A 14275-nucleotide genomic window follows, 5' to 3' on the forward strand; every position below is an offset into this window, starting at 1 on the left:
GAATTTCCTGCAGATTCCTCCTTCAGTCTGACCTTCTTGGATGATGATGACTGCAGCATCACTGTCATTTCTAAAGCTTCCATCAGCCTGAATGGAAACAGAGCACAGCAAGAGGAGGAGCTCCACAACTGAATATGAAAGGCTTCATGTTGAAGTGAAGAGCTGCTGTGTTCTCTCTATTGTTCATTCAGTACAAGTGGAAATGATGCAGCTCTGCTTAGTTTGGATGATCATCTTCATGTTTCACACTGGTGAGTGAAAATTAACAGCAGATTTTAAACATGATCAGAAAAGTTGTGCATATTCTCAAGTGTTTCTCTCTCACTTTAAAGAAATATAAATGTCAGAGTGAAATCTATCTTTGTCTTTTTCAGGATCCTCTGAGGATTTAGTGAAACCATTTAAAGATGTAATGCTGGCTTTGGAAGGAGACTCTGTGACTCTCTCCTGCAACTATTCAGGATCTGTAAACTACCTCTGCTGGTATCAACAGAAGTCCAGTTCATCTCCACAGTTTCTCATCAAAGAATATTTAGAGAAACCAGGTTTTTCTTTTGCACATGAGAAAACAGCAAAGGAGTTTCATCTGCAGATCTCCTCTGCTGCAGTGACAGACTCTGCTGTGTACTACTGTGCTCTGCAGCCCACAGTGACAGGAAACACCAAAACTCTGTACAAAAACCTTTAGAACAAAGACAACAGAATACTCCACAACGTCCACTAGAGGGAGTCACACACTGTTAAACTTCAGTGGTTTATGATCTGAACTTGTGGTGCTGGTGATTAAACAAAACAAAACAATGCAGCAGCAGCATGTGGAAGATACTACAAGTTCTGAAATGTTATTTTAAATAAATTCTGACAAAGGATGATAATGATGTTGGATGGTGTTTATATAAAGAGAGACTATCAGCAGCCTAATAGCTGAGAGTTCTCAACCAAGGAAGTCCTTTCTCTCCACTGCTGTTTGATCCTTAAGAGTAAATAATTAAAATGTCCATTCTGTAAAAACACATGATGTCAAGGCTCTGACTCAGCATCTGTCAGATATACCGGGTCGTTGCACAAATTCTGTAAGCAGTCCCTGTGCCCCACCCCCATTACCCACTGCCCCCACCCCCCAAAACCCCCCTCCAACACACATGTCATCCGAAATGTCAACACATTTCAACCTTTTTTCAACATTTACTTCTATGCAATGACTATAATTGCTAAATGCTTTCACCCCCCACTACGATGGCCTTGGTCAAATATACAGGATCCAATCTGGAGATTAAAACATTTGTAAACCAATGATGGTCCATTAAATTGTTTACAGAACAGAACAGAATTCATGGATGACCAAGTAATGATCAAGCATGAAACAATAGAAGGAAAATTTTACATATGCAAACAATCTTCCTGTCTGGAGCTTAACATCTAGTTTACTCAATTTATTTTTGTAAAGACGTCTCATGATATGATTTGTCCGAAAATGTGACACAAATGTAATAATGTGAATAGTACTGTTTGAGTAATGTATTGAATAAGTAATTAATGTGGCTGTCATGTGTAATTGAATAGTTGTATATCGTCTGTCTAAAGATTGACCTCAGTCAGGACCTTCACATGTTCTGTCAAGAGTCAACCAGTTTTACCTTATCAGGTTCTTGTTAACTGATGGAAATGATGTCATGTAGTGAATTACAGCACCACAGCAGAGACAAACTCACTATTTGTCAGAGTTGTGAGAGGAAGGAGGGAGGGATTAAGGGAGGAGCAAAACTGAGACTCAAGGTCAGAAAAGACAACAGATGATGAAGAGGAAGGGCCAATGATGTGAAGGCCCAGATCCATCAGAGTATCAATGTTCTTCCTCTCTCTCCTCCCCTCTCACTGCAGACATGAACCACTGGCTGAGAAACATCCTGATTCTGACTCTCTGGCTAGGTAACTCTTTAAACCTACTGATTGTTCTCCTTTAATCAATCATCTTTATTGATCCATCTCTTCCTCTGCATGTTCTCTTCTTCCCCAGAGTGTAAAGGAGAAGACAGAGTGACCCAGCCAGCAGGAGATGTCATTGCTGCTGAAGGAGACACAGTTACACTTGGCTGTACTTTTGAGACGAGTAGAGCAAGTCCAACGTTGTTCTGGTACAAACAAGAAGTAAATGAGTCTCCTAAGTACATGCTGAAAAGTTACTCAAAAACAACAGATTTTGCTGCAGAGTTCACGAAAGACAGATTTAATGCTACAATCAAGGATAAGTCAGTTCCTCTGAAGATCCAGAAGCTTCAGCTGTCTGACTCTGCTGTGTACTACTGTGCTCTGCAGCCCACAGTGACAGGAAACACCAAAACTCTGTACAAAAACCTTTGGAGCAAAGACAACAGAATACTCCACAACGTCCACTAGAGGGAGTCACACACTGTTAAACTTCAGTGTGATGATGAAGTCTGGATTTATTTCAACTTGAACAAATTCATGTATTACTGTCAATATAATGTATGTACTGTTGTACTCCAGTATTGGAGAAAAGCATTTTCACAGTTTGAAAGAAGCAGGACAGTATGGGGAGTCTTCACTGATGCTGCTGGATGTAAAACCCAGTAAGACTCTGTATGTGATACTGGACTGTACTCAGAAACTAGACCTGATCTCAGCATCCAGATGTGGGTTTTGTTAGTCTGAAGGAATATTCCAGTGAAAATGTCTCGTTTCACTATCAAATCCTCTCCACCTGTAAGCTTGAAAGGTGACTCAACAGTTTGTAGCATCACTTTGTTAATTGCTGCTGTAAATCCACAACTTCAGAGATGTGGGGAGGTGATAACGCAGCACAGAAGTAGAGTCTTTAACTATGTTGAGTTTGGAAAATGCTGAACAAACAGATCATCAGCTGACAACTGGATTATGCTGCTGGACTAGTATGAAGTTTCAGTGGCATCTTTTCTTCTTCTGTGGTCTGATTCTGATTGGCCACTAGATGACACTGTAGCTGCTGTTAATCCAAGCTGAGCCACATTATCAAGTAGGCGGTGCACTACTTCTGCACTGTGTTCAACCATTCTGTCAATAATAACTGCTGCTGTGAAGAGAACAATTCTCAGACTGAATGTTGAACATCAGCTAGTTTCTCCTGTTGATTTAAACCTTGTTGTAGAGATGGAACATTGGCTGGGGATTATTCTTGCTGCTCTTTTCTTTGGTAAGATAGAAAGCACAACATCTTTTTATTCTTTTCTAAAGATTTATGGAAACAGCTGAGCTGTTTGTGTCCACAGAGTAACACTGTACAGCTGCCATTTTCCACTGTCTTCTCCTCTCAGCCTCATGAACAATGTTAGTCTAATGGCTTCATTTGCTCTACTTTTTCCAGGACTAATAGCTGGAGACACAATCTCTCCTGAACGAGAGGAAGTCAGTGGAAGAGAAGGACAATCTGTCACACTCACATGCAACTATCAGACAAGCAAGTGGTGTATACCTTCACTGGTACAAACATCATTCTGACCTTCAGGCACCTCAGTTTATACTCTGGAAAGGAGCAAAATCACTGAGTAATTATAAGTATATTCCTAATGAACGATATGGATCTGAAACATCAGCAACATCAACTACACTGACCATCAGAGATCTAACCCTGGCAGACACAGCTCTCTACTACTGTGCTCTACAAACACAGTGATACAAAGTGTAGAAGAGGCTGTACAAAAACCTGAACCCAGATATCTGACTCCTCTTCAAAGAGGAGGGAAGTGGTATTCAAACCACAGCTTCATATCAGATGGATTCTGCTAATTCCTGTTTTATCAGAGTCACTGTGGTTCCAGCTGCTAATGAAACACTGGGGGAGGATTCACAGGAGCATTATGGGTAGTGGGTACAATGACAAACTCTACACGGTACAGATCAAACCATGTTTCAAGTCCAGGGTGTAATTCACCTCCCAAGTAATTAATAACATTGGACTTAATTCAAAGCAATCATCTCAGAAGAAATAGACACGACACTAAAGAAGTTATAGACAACAAACAAAATAACTAACTCACTCATTAAATAGTTAAAATTAACAAAACTTAGAGATCAAATCATATTCTGAAGTAAACAGAATTTTCTGGCAGGGGAGCTTTGAACATTTCTTATAGATTTAATTAATACAGAGAACTCATTTCTAAGTGCATTCCAAGAAGGGGGGATTTCACAAAGTGACATGTGTATATAATATTTAGTAATAATAATGGTATTATTGATCAGAAAATTAATTTGTTTCTTATTTAGGACCACACCTAGTTGGACAGATGTGAAAGAAAAGAAATCTATCTTTATGAGTTTGGACGTCAGCCAGTGTGATAGAAATGTGATATTTTACTGTTTTACTGTTTCACCCTGCATGCTTCATTATTTTATACAAAGGTTTCACTGTGTGGTATTTGATTATTTGATTATGTTACAGCTAGGTGAAGTTTCCCATGGGAAAGATGCTCGTTAGAGAGTTTTCTTATCAGACTGTCCTTGATAGGCCTTCATCTCAGGACAGCTGGTCCCTACTCCCTTCCTCTCCTGGATAGCTGCGTAATACCCTTACAGTATAAAGTCACCTGCTTCTACACTGGCTCTTTGTCTTACACTCTGCAGACTGGTTGCACTCTGTCTGTCTGTGTGACCCTTTGCAAAGAATAAAACCCTTAAAAGACGTCTGGATTGGACTCTTTATTTCAGAAGACAAACTAAAGGACAAATTTCCATTACATTTGGTGTCAGAAGTGGGATGGTTTGGCAAAGTTTGTCTGGGACCTGAGACGGCCGGCGACTGATCAGCCTGGAGTAAAGTGTCTCAGCCTCCACCTCGCTGACTTAAGAGACGGGAGGGTCGACCGTCCGCGCCCCGGACCGTTGCCACTACCATCTCAAAAAAGAGTTGGACCTACGTTGTCCTTAAAAACGGTGAGTGTCTGAAATAAACTATTAAATTGCATTTGTTTGTCTTTGTTTTTTCTTAGACTTTCAGCTTAAGATTGCTATTTTGATTGTACCATCTCACACGTGGATCCTTAGTTAACAGGGCCGAGCAGAATTACAAGCAAGTTTTTCTCCTCTGTTAACTGGTTGAGCAGGGCTGTGCAGAAATACATTTTTCTCCGCTGTTTTAATTCCTTTTGGGGTTTAAACAGGGCTGTGCAGAAAAAAAAAAAGGAACAAAAAGAGGAGCAATAAAAAATATATAAAATAAATAATAATAATAATAATAAAGTTAAAAATATTTGAAATAAAAACAGGAAAACAAGGGTTTCTCCGCTGTTCCAGCAATTTTGGAGTCTTAACAGGGCTGTGAAGAGGACTGTTTTTTTCCACTGTCGACCGCTTTTGCCAGAGTTTGTAGCCGTAAACAATCTGGATTTACAGTGACGACTGTATCTAAGGAAAGGGTTAGAGTCCCTAAAAGACTTGTACAAGCAAAGAAGGATAGTGTGGGAGATGGGAAGTCAAACGAGCAAAATAAGCAAAGGTGAGAGACCTGATTATTCTTCACCTATCATACAATGCATGCAAGAGAAATATGGTGAAGAATGACAAAAACATAGAATTATTGGTGAATTAATTCTGTTTCCTATTCAGTTTGAGGCAATTACATCAGGTAGAAAAGTGATTTTTTTAAGGGTAAAAAGACAAAGAAGATTTTAAACATAAGCATTTGAAAGCGTCATGCATGTGGAAGACAGGATCAGAGAGTAAGAGAAGGCAAAGGAAGTATGCCAAATAAATGCCTCACAATGAGGGTGAAGGAAAGTGTGAAACATAGAGAGACATACATTAGAGATGAGGTTATGTGTTGGAGTAAAAACTGGTAAACTGAGTGGAAAACAGCTCCTAAAATCCTTCTGCCAGTTGTAAAAGTTATGACTGAAAAGATAAAACATCTATGGGACAATTTGATAAGTGGGTTGAAATGTGTTAATGTGAGTTTTAGTTCAAAAATATATATTTGGAGCAGCTAAAGACATGTTTGAAGAGAAAGGAAAGGAGAGATGCAGAAGAGCAGGCAGCCTTGTTCAGAGGAAAAAAAACTAAACAAAAAAACAAGCTGAAACCTACAATTTAAGGCAGATTGCTATAAAACTAGAATTAAGGGAAACAGAACATTTGACTAGATAAAATAAGGATAAAAGGAAACTGTTAAAAAGACACCGTAAGACAAACTAACACATTATCTCTTCTTTAACTGAGGTACACAAGTCATGGAATCCATTCCGGCTGATCCAGTCCTGGACTCCGCTCCTCCTCCTCCGATACGCTCCAGTCCCAGATCCATCCAAGGATGAAGACTATGCTGATGTTAAAACTGCTGCTGAAACACGACACCATAAGCCAGAGAGAGATGATGAACTAATGCAACATTAAAGAGCTACAGAAGCACTGTTCTGCTCCGGTAACAGTAATGCAACACATCGTATTGCCCAGTCATGGAAATGCCAATTATAAAAGGAATATTTGGTATTTGGAACATTGTTGAGGCGACGGGTCACGTGACAGCCTCACATGCAATTGGAGCAGTTTGGAGCGTTTATCAAAGGATGCCATAATGACTTAAAGACAGCTGAGTAGCAAACCAGCTCAAACAACAACTCCACTTTGGAGACCTGCAAGATTTCTACAATCTCAACAAAATACTTCACTCTAGTTTCACAAGAAAGTAGGCTGGAGCACAGAATGGACTCAGTACAGCGATGTCATCATTGGAGAATTGCAGGCCAATCACAACATGTTTGCATTCAAGAACAGATCATGTAGAGCTCTCCAAGTTTCACACGATCATCACCTTATGGTCACAGCGGTCTGAAATAAAGTTCATCGGAAAAGAACATGTTCTGAGCGGGACAAGGCCAGAAACTGCTGTTGGAACAAAGATGCCGAATTTCACAGCGTCTTAGTGACAGACGAGAGAACCTGCAAGCTGAAGATTCACACAAAGAGGACAAAAGTGAGAAAACAGCCATCAAAAACTCTGTTCTGAGCCGTCACAGTACGAGAAAACGGACAGTACAGTGGACAAAGGTGGACATTGGTACACAGAGATTGTCTGGACAGATCCAAAACAGATCCAAATGGACTGAGCTGGAGGGGGCGGGACGGACGCCAGTGACAGGAAACAGCTGGGACACACACACACCGGGTGAGTCACAATTTCTCACAGAAAAATAAAATCTTAAACACAATGAAACAACAAAAATGATATTAAGTTATTAGTAAATGCTGATGAGCCTGAACAGCCTACATTGGTGATGAATGAGAAGCACCAAGAGTTTTAGAAAGTGTCATTTAAACCTAGCAGGGGACAATGCTGCTACATGATGTGTTGAAAACAGCCCAGAGAGGGGCAGGTTGCATATATGGCATCATGTTGATGAATTCTGATGACATAGTTGCTAAACACTTATTTCAGTTATCAGAGCACTAATGAGTGACGCCACTGCACACACACACACACACACACACACACACCACACAGACACAGACACACACAGACACACACACACACACCACATAGACACACACACACACACATAGACACACACACACACACACACACACACACACACACACACACACACATAGACACACACACACACACACACACACACACACACACACACACACACACACACACACACACACACACACACACACATAGACACACACACCACAGACACACACAGACACACACGACACACACACACATAGACACACACACAGACACACACACACACCACACACAGACACACACACACACACACAGACACACACAGACACACACACACCACACACACACAGACACACACACACACACACACACAGACACCACACACACACACAGACACACACAGACACACACACCACACACACACACAGACACACACACACAGACACACACACACACACACACACACACAGACACACACACCACACACACACAGACACACACACACACACACACACACACACACACACACACACACACACACACACAGACACACACACACACACACACACACACACACACACACACACACACACACACACACAGACACACAGACACACACAGACACACACACACATAGACACACACACAGACACACACACACATAGACACAGACACAGACACACACACACACACACACACACACACACACACACACACACACACACACACACACACACACACACACACACACACACACACACACAGACCTTTAGGTACATGCAGACAGACTCGTTACTCTGCACAATACACAATTCTGACGGACAGGATGCAACAAGTTTTAATTATTATGGAAGAGGGACAGTGGAAGAAAAAAAAGAGAGAGAACTATTGCAACATATTATCTGGACAAGGAGGCTGTGCTGTTGTTTTGTTTCTTCTTCTCCTTCTCTGATCTTAGCTGTACCGAGGGGGAAGTATACACATGGCGAAGCAAAGCCAAGTGATTTGCAAACGGATGGATTTGGGGATAAAGTCCACCCGGAGTTGGCTGACTGACAACAGGCCCGTAAGTTGGAATCTGAGAACACTGTACAGTAAAGAGCAAAAAGTCCTGCTCAGGTTAAAAGAACCATTGAACTAGTTCCTGTAACATCTTTTTACACACCGTGGTTAAAACAATAAACTGTGACCTCATGTCTGAGGTGCAAACTGAATGAGAGTCTATAGCTGTAGTTCACACAAAGTTTGATTTGATGTGTGAAATAATATTTACAAATATTAAACATGTTTTCTTTTGTTCACTGCTGCAGGCTGCAGTGACCTGTACGCACCCACATTTTCACAAAGATTGTGATGAAGGCCGACCAGCAGAGCGACAGAGTGCTGGTAAATGCATTAGTGCAGCCGCGAGCACTACAGGTTTAAAGATTTCACATTATTGGCTACATCACAGACCACACATTTCTCTGTTGGTGATTTGACAAAGGTCTGTTTTTAAAATGTTACATTTCCCGCGCGGCTGGTCGGTTTCCGTTCTGCAGTCCATCACACGAAGCGTGCTGAGATGACCATTGTGTTGCTAAAGCGGTTCGCCCACAATGGCCACACACAAGGCTGTCTGTCTGTCTCTAACTGCAATTCCAATAGACAGAATAACTTCTCTGGGAATGTGATCAGGATGAGAGTAAAGCTCTCTCCCCAGTGCATACAAGCCAAAACCAATCACCATAAAGAGGTGATGATGATTTTATGGACAAGGGATCCCATTACTGAAACAAGAGAAAGCTTTCTCCCATGATTCATGGTAAACTAACAGTGCACTTGACTGACTTGAGCTGACGAAGCTGAGCTGACAGAGCCTCACTGACTGAAATGGTTCTCTATAGTCTACCTGTACTCGGGGACGACAAAGACCTGACCTGCGTTCTTACTTGACTTGACCGCAGGACGATCACATGACCTGTTCTGACGCTACATCTTGGAAGCGAACCGGATGCCTGGTGCTTATTGTCGTGTTGCTTGCTGTGTCTGTTGCTTTATGTCACGCTGGATGTTTCTTTGTGAGCTGCTGCCGTGTTGATGATAAAATGTGATGCACGCTAACAGACTGACCCCATTTCTACAGGAAAAGAATGCCGCCTGCTCGTTCCTTGTTGTTTGATGTTCTTGTTTAAATCCCTTTTTTTAGCATGGTCCAGAGTTTTGCCCATGCGCTCTCCTCCACAGAGAAAAGGGGGAACTGAATGCAAAACTATGGGATGTGTGTGAGGTGTGTTATCAGACAGCCTGGAAGCTCAGAGGCTGTTTCACACACACAGAGCAGAGTGTCACCCAGAAGAACCATGTGACCACCTGATGAGGGAGCTTTTTAGCTAAACCCAAGCAAAGGCAATAAGTGCTGTTGATGATAGTTGACATGTTTCCAAAATGGACAGACATCAGTGTTACTACAGAAACATGGTGACAGACTGAGACCAGTCGCTTTTTCTTTCAGCAAAACTGGATCCAGTGGCTGCAGGGTCACCACGTTGTCATGGCATCACGTCACATTGTTGGTTATTCTGATTTAACCCTTTGGTCCCTCATGCGGTTTCTATGATCTTGCTTGAACAGAAGACCTCTCATCTCTCCACAGCACGTTGGCTCCGATACACCACTGTTCTATTGGATATGCCTAACATCGCTGTCAAACGCTGTAATGTTGTTGTGTAATGTTAAATCCTGCAACTTTGCTCCCCATTCCAGGAGACGGAGAAGATCATAACTGTGTTGCTGTGCTTGAGCAGGTTTGCACTCCACGTCCAGATCTGTCTGAAACACCTCTAACTAACCCAGACCTGATTCTCTTTGATGACGGGTCTGCTTCACGCAATGTTAACACAGGAAAAATCAAGGTTGTCAGCACGAGACACTGAAATCTGGCCCCTTGCCATCTCATTATTCAGCTCAAGCAGCTGAGTTGGTTGCACTCACTGAAGCTTGTAAATTGGCCAAAGACAAATCAGTAACTATTTACACAGATTCTCAATATGCATTTGCAACCGTGCATTAAAATCTGATGGTAAGCCTATTCTGCATCATGATAAAATAGCTGCATTGCTTGAAGCAGTGATGTTGCCGTCTGCTATTTCTGTATGCAAATGCCCATACTGATGCAAAAGACTTTGTTTCTACAGGTAACGCCAAAGCTGATGCAGCTGCCCGCACCGCAGCTCAACAGGGCCTGACACACACACACACACCCCTGCACGCAGACACAGACACAGATATTCCTCTGACATTGCATGCTATGCAACAGTTTGCTCCATCAGATGAGAAGCGCACATGGCAACAGGCTGGTTGTAAATATGCTGATGGATTGTGGACTGGTCCCAATGACAAACCATGTTGACCCAAACATTTTTTTCCACATTACGCTAAATTGACACATGGGTTGCATCATGTGTCAAAGGGAGGGATGTTCGATCAACTAAAGCAACACTGGTTCATGAAAGCTTTCACAACATACGCTCACAACTTTTGCCAAACGTGCTCAATCTGCCTAACACACACAGGGAGAGGATTGAGGGTTCCCTTAGCGGCACACCCAACGCCAGATAAACCATCTGATCACCTGATGATGGACTTTTTTGAGCTTAACCCGAGTCAAGGCAAAAGGTTCTGTTTGGTCATAGTTGATATGTTTTCCAAATGGATGGAGGTTTTTCCAACTTCAAAACAAGACGGTGCAGCTGGAGCTAAAGCCCTGATTTCTGAGATCTTGCCGCGCTGGGGCGTGCCTTCTAAAATCAGCAGTGACAACGGCACACCTTTTGTAAGTGAAGCCATCAAACCACTTGGCTCTTATATGGGCATTGATTTGAGACAACATTGTTCCTTCCACCCAGCGAGCGGTGGAGCAGTAGAAAAAGAGAATGGAACATTAAAAGCTAAGCTAGCTAAATGTTGTGAAGACACAGGTCTTCCATGGACAAAGGCGTTGCCGTTGGTGTTGATGTACATGAGAACGAGGGTAAGAACTAGGTCAGGTTTGAGCCCGTTTGAGATTCTTTTTGGGCGCCCTCCACGAACAGGGATAGAGGCAGCGAGCAGAGTACCGCCTGACACACATCACTGTGAGAATGATTGAATGACTTTGTCCTCTGCTCTTGCCCGTCTACATCAGCAGGTTAAAGAGGCCCTACCCTCTCCAGCGACAGAACCACTGCACAGTCTCCTAGAGTCTCCTTTTGTGGTGGTTAAGGACTTCAGAAGAAAGCACTGGAAAGCGCAGAGGTGGAAAGCTGCTCCTGACAACATACACAGCGGTAAAAGTGGCTGAAAGAGCTACGTGGATTCACGCCAGCCACTGCAGGAAGGAGCCTGCACCAGTACAACAATAGATCAACAAGCGTGCACAATCAGCACCTCGTGTTGTGAGTGAAGGAGGGATTGGGAACGCTTAGGCTCCCTTTGTCTCGGACTCACAGGCTGTTAGACAGCAAACATCAGCACAAGGGAGCTAGTGGGAAAACTCCTGGTCTCACCACTGCTGATTTAAGTGACGCCGCAAAAAATGAAGAGTGGGTAGCATGGTTGTCTCTGGAAGGAGACGTCATGGGACCCAGTCAGACACCCAGACATGTGTGGCCTACGAGGAGCAACAGAGATGTTTGCTGCCATTGCAACAGCATGAACAGTGCCTCTGTTGCAGTTCTTAGATCACAAGCGTGATGCACAAAAGCCACCACGACAGAACACCACAGTGAACTACAGGCATTGACATCAAATAGCAGTGTTGGAGGCAAGAGAAGCACCCAAAGAGGCTGGGATGCTGGGCTAATGTTTAATAACTCCTGCTGTATGTTTGTGCCCAACAATACAGCTCCAGATGGTTCGGTGAACTGAGTGCTGGAAGGACTGCGTTCCCTACGAGAAGAACTTGCAGAGAACTCTGAAGTGGACACTAACATGTTCGACCGGTCAGATTCTGTGTTTGCTAAATAAAAGGCCTTAGTGATGCCCACACTAGCAGGTCTAATGATTGCTGTAGCTCTCTGTGGATGTTGCATCATTCCATGTGCCAGAGGTCTGATTGTAGGAGCTATTGAGAAAAGTGTCTCCATTCAAATGATCACACTCGTCTGGATTGGAATCTTTTTCATTCATCTCACATTTCAGAAGACTCACTAAAGGACAAATTTCCATTACACCAGTCATGTAAGGATTTCCATAAACTTTAGTCACAAACATAAAAAATGTGCTCTGTTGTTTCTACATTTGTGTTGCATAGGTGACAGTTTTCTACATCACATTTCAATCTTAGAATTTTAAACTGCATTTCTTTGTTTTTAGGAAGAAGTGGAAATTAAAGATATTTTGTTCTAATAGCTGATATTTCAGGGTTTGAAGTTCTCCTTGTGAAGCCAGGTTACATTGTATTCTACAGATGTTGCCTCAGGAAGGCATTGTTACATTTTTGGTTTAAAAAGTCAACTTGGCCTATCTTTATATTTTGGACTTTGGAGGTCGGTGTGTTTTCTACATTATTTTTAATTAACTGAATAAGAGCCTTTGGAATGTTTTATGACACCTTCAGCAATCCAGATTATATCCAACTTTATATATATCCAACAATTGACCATATTTGTTTCTCCATCCAGTTGTCCATAAATATAGATTTTCTTTTGCACAACATGAATCTATTGTTCCATAGCAGAACGTTCTGTGGACTAAAATTATGTTTAGAAATCATAGATATATCATATCTTAGAAAAATACAGCATAACTCTTTTTACATTATAGTTAGTGTCGGACTTCAGTTAGAGCGAGTCCTATTCTGCGCTGTGATTGGCCAGCTGTGTATTCAGTTGCATGTGTTCCAATCAGCTCATGTGATGCTGCTCAGCCAGTCAAATCTGTCCATTCTGATAAGCATTGCGAGCAGAGTCCACGAGTGAGATACAGAGAGGAAGAGATGAGACGAAAGAGAAAAGAGACTTCACATGGCTTTTAACCAAGAATGTACAGAGTCTCACATGTACATTCTTCCTACGGGCAGTTCAAAACCAACTAGCCAATCAGAAGCAGAGAAGGGCGGGTCGGCAAGAAGCCGGTAAACGGCTCGGGTTCAGCCGTACGTGTTGCCGACCAGCTTGGCAACATGGACTGGAGCGAGAGTTTCAGAGCGGTGAGTTATTAATCTGTATCCATAAAGTTTTAACTGAGCTCTGTCTCTACATCACAGGAACAACTTTCTGTCCACTGACTGCCTGGAGGGTAGCTAGTGTTTGGAAGGGAGAGGAGAGCTGTGTGCTGCAGCTCGCTGTTTCTGAGGGCGTGTCCGAGTCGCCGCTTGGCGAGCGTTATATGAGGCGCGTTTAGCTTTCATCTCTGTGACGTCACAGGGATGTTTGTTAAGATGTGTTGAGTGTTAATTATAATTTTGGTTGAGACTACACTTTGATCACTCAAAGCTACACTTTAGTTAATTTTGTTTTTCTGAACTGAATTGAGCAACAAATAAAATTAATTTATATTAAGATGCACATTTACAAAAACGTTTTTTAAATTTAGACTTTCGATTACTTCAATTTAGAATTTATTATTAGTTATTTATTATCGCTTCAGTTTTATGTAAAAACTGACAGTAAATATGTTATATATGTGATACAGCTAGGCCATACGTTGTGATAGCTACTGAATGATAATGCAAGTTGATGTTCCGGATGTTTGCTTGGTGAAATTTCTCTAACTGGACCTCTTTGAATCAATATTATGTTGCATGCAGTACTGGAGGCTGCAGTTTCAGGACCCCCGCAATCCCAGGGC

The 14275-nt window shown here is 42.3% G+C and overlaps 1 long non-coding RNA gene and 1 gene segment (V, D, J or C); both read left to right on the plus strand.

The window, feature by feature from the left end:
* The first annotated feature begins 1739 nt into the window (after positions 1-1739).
* Positions 1740-2546, plus strand: LOC119903288. The segment is given in 2 exon segments: positions 1740-1929; positions 2018-2546. Coding segments are annotated over 2 exon segments (426 nt in total).
* A 2100-nt stretch (positions 2547-4646) lies between these two features.
* On the plus strand, positions 4647-12841 carry LOC119903283. Its single transcript, XR_005444479.1, has 2 exons — positions 4647-4929; positions 11631-12841. It is a non-coding gene; the product is annotated as an uncharacterized LOC119903283 (long non-coding RNA).
* The last annotated feature ends 1434 nt before the right edge of the window (positions 12842-14275 follow it).

The sequence above is a fragment of the Micropterus salmoides genome, unplaced genomic scaffold (assembly GCF_014851395.1).
Source record: "Micropterus salmoides isolate LMB-PRFRI ecotype aquatic unplaced genomic scaffold, ASM1485139v1 Ms_hic_scaffold_1450, whole genome shotgun sequence".
In the NCBI taxonomy this organism is placed as follows: Eukaryota; Metazoa; Chordata; class Actinopteri; order Centrarchiformes; family Centrarchidae; genus Micropterus; species Micropterus salmoides.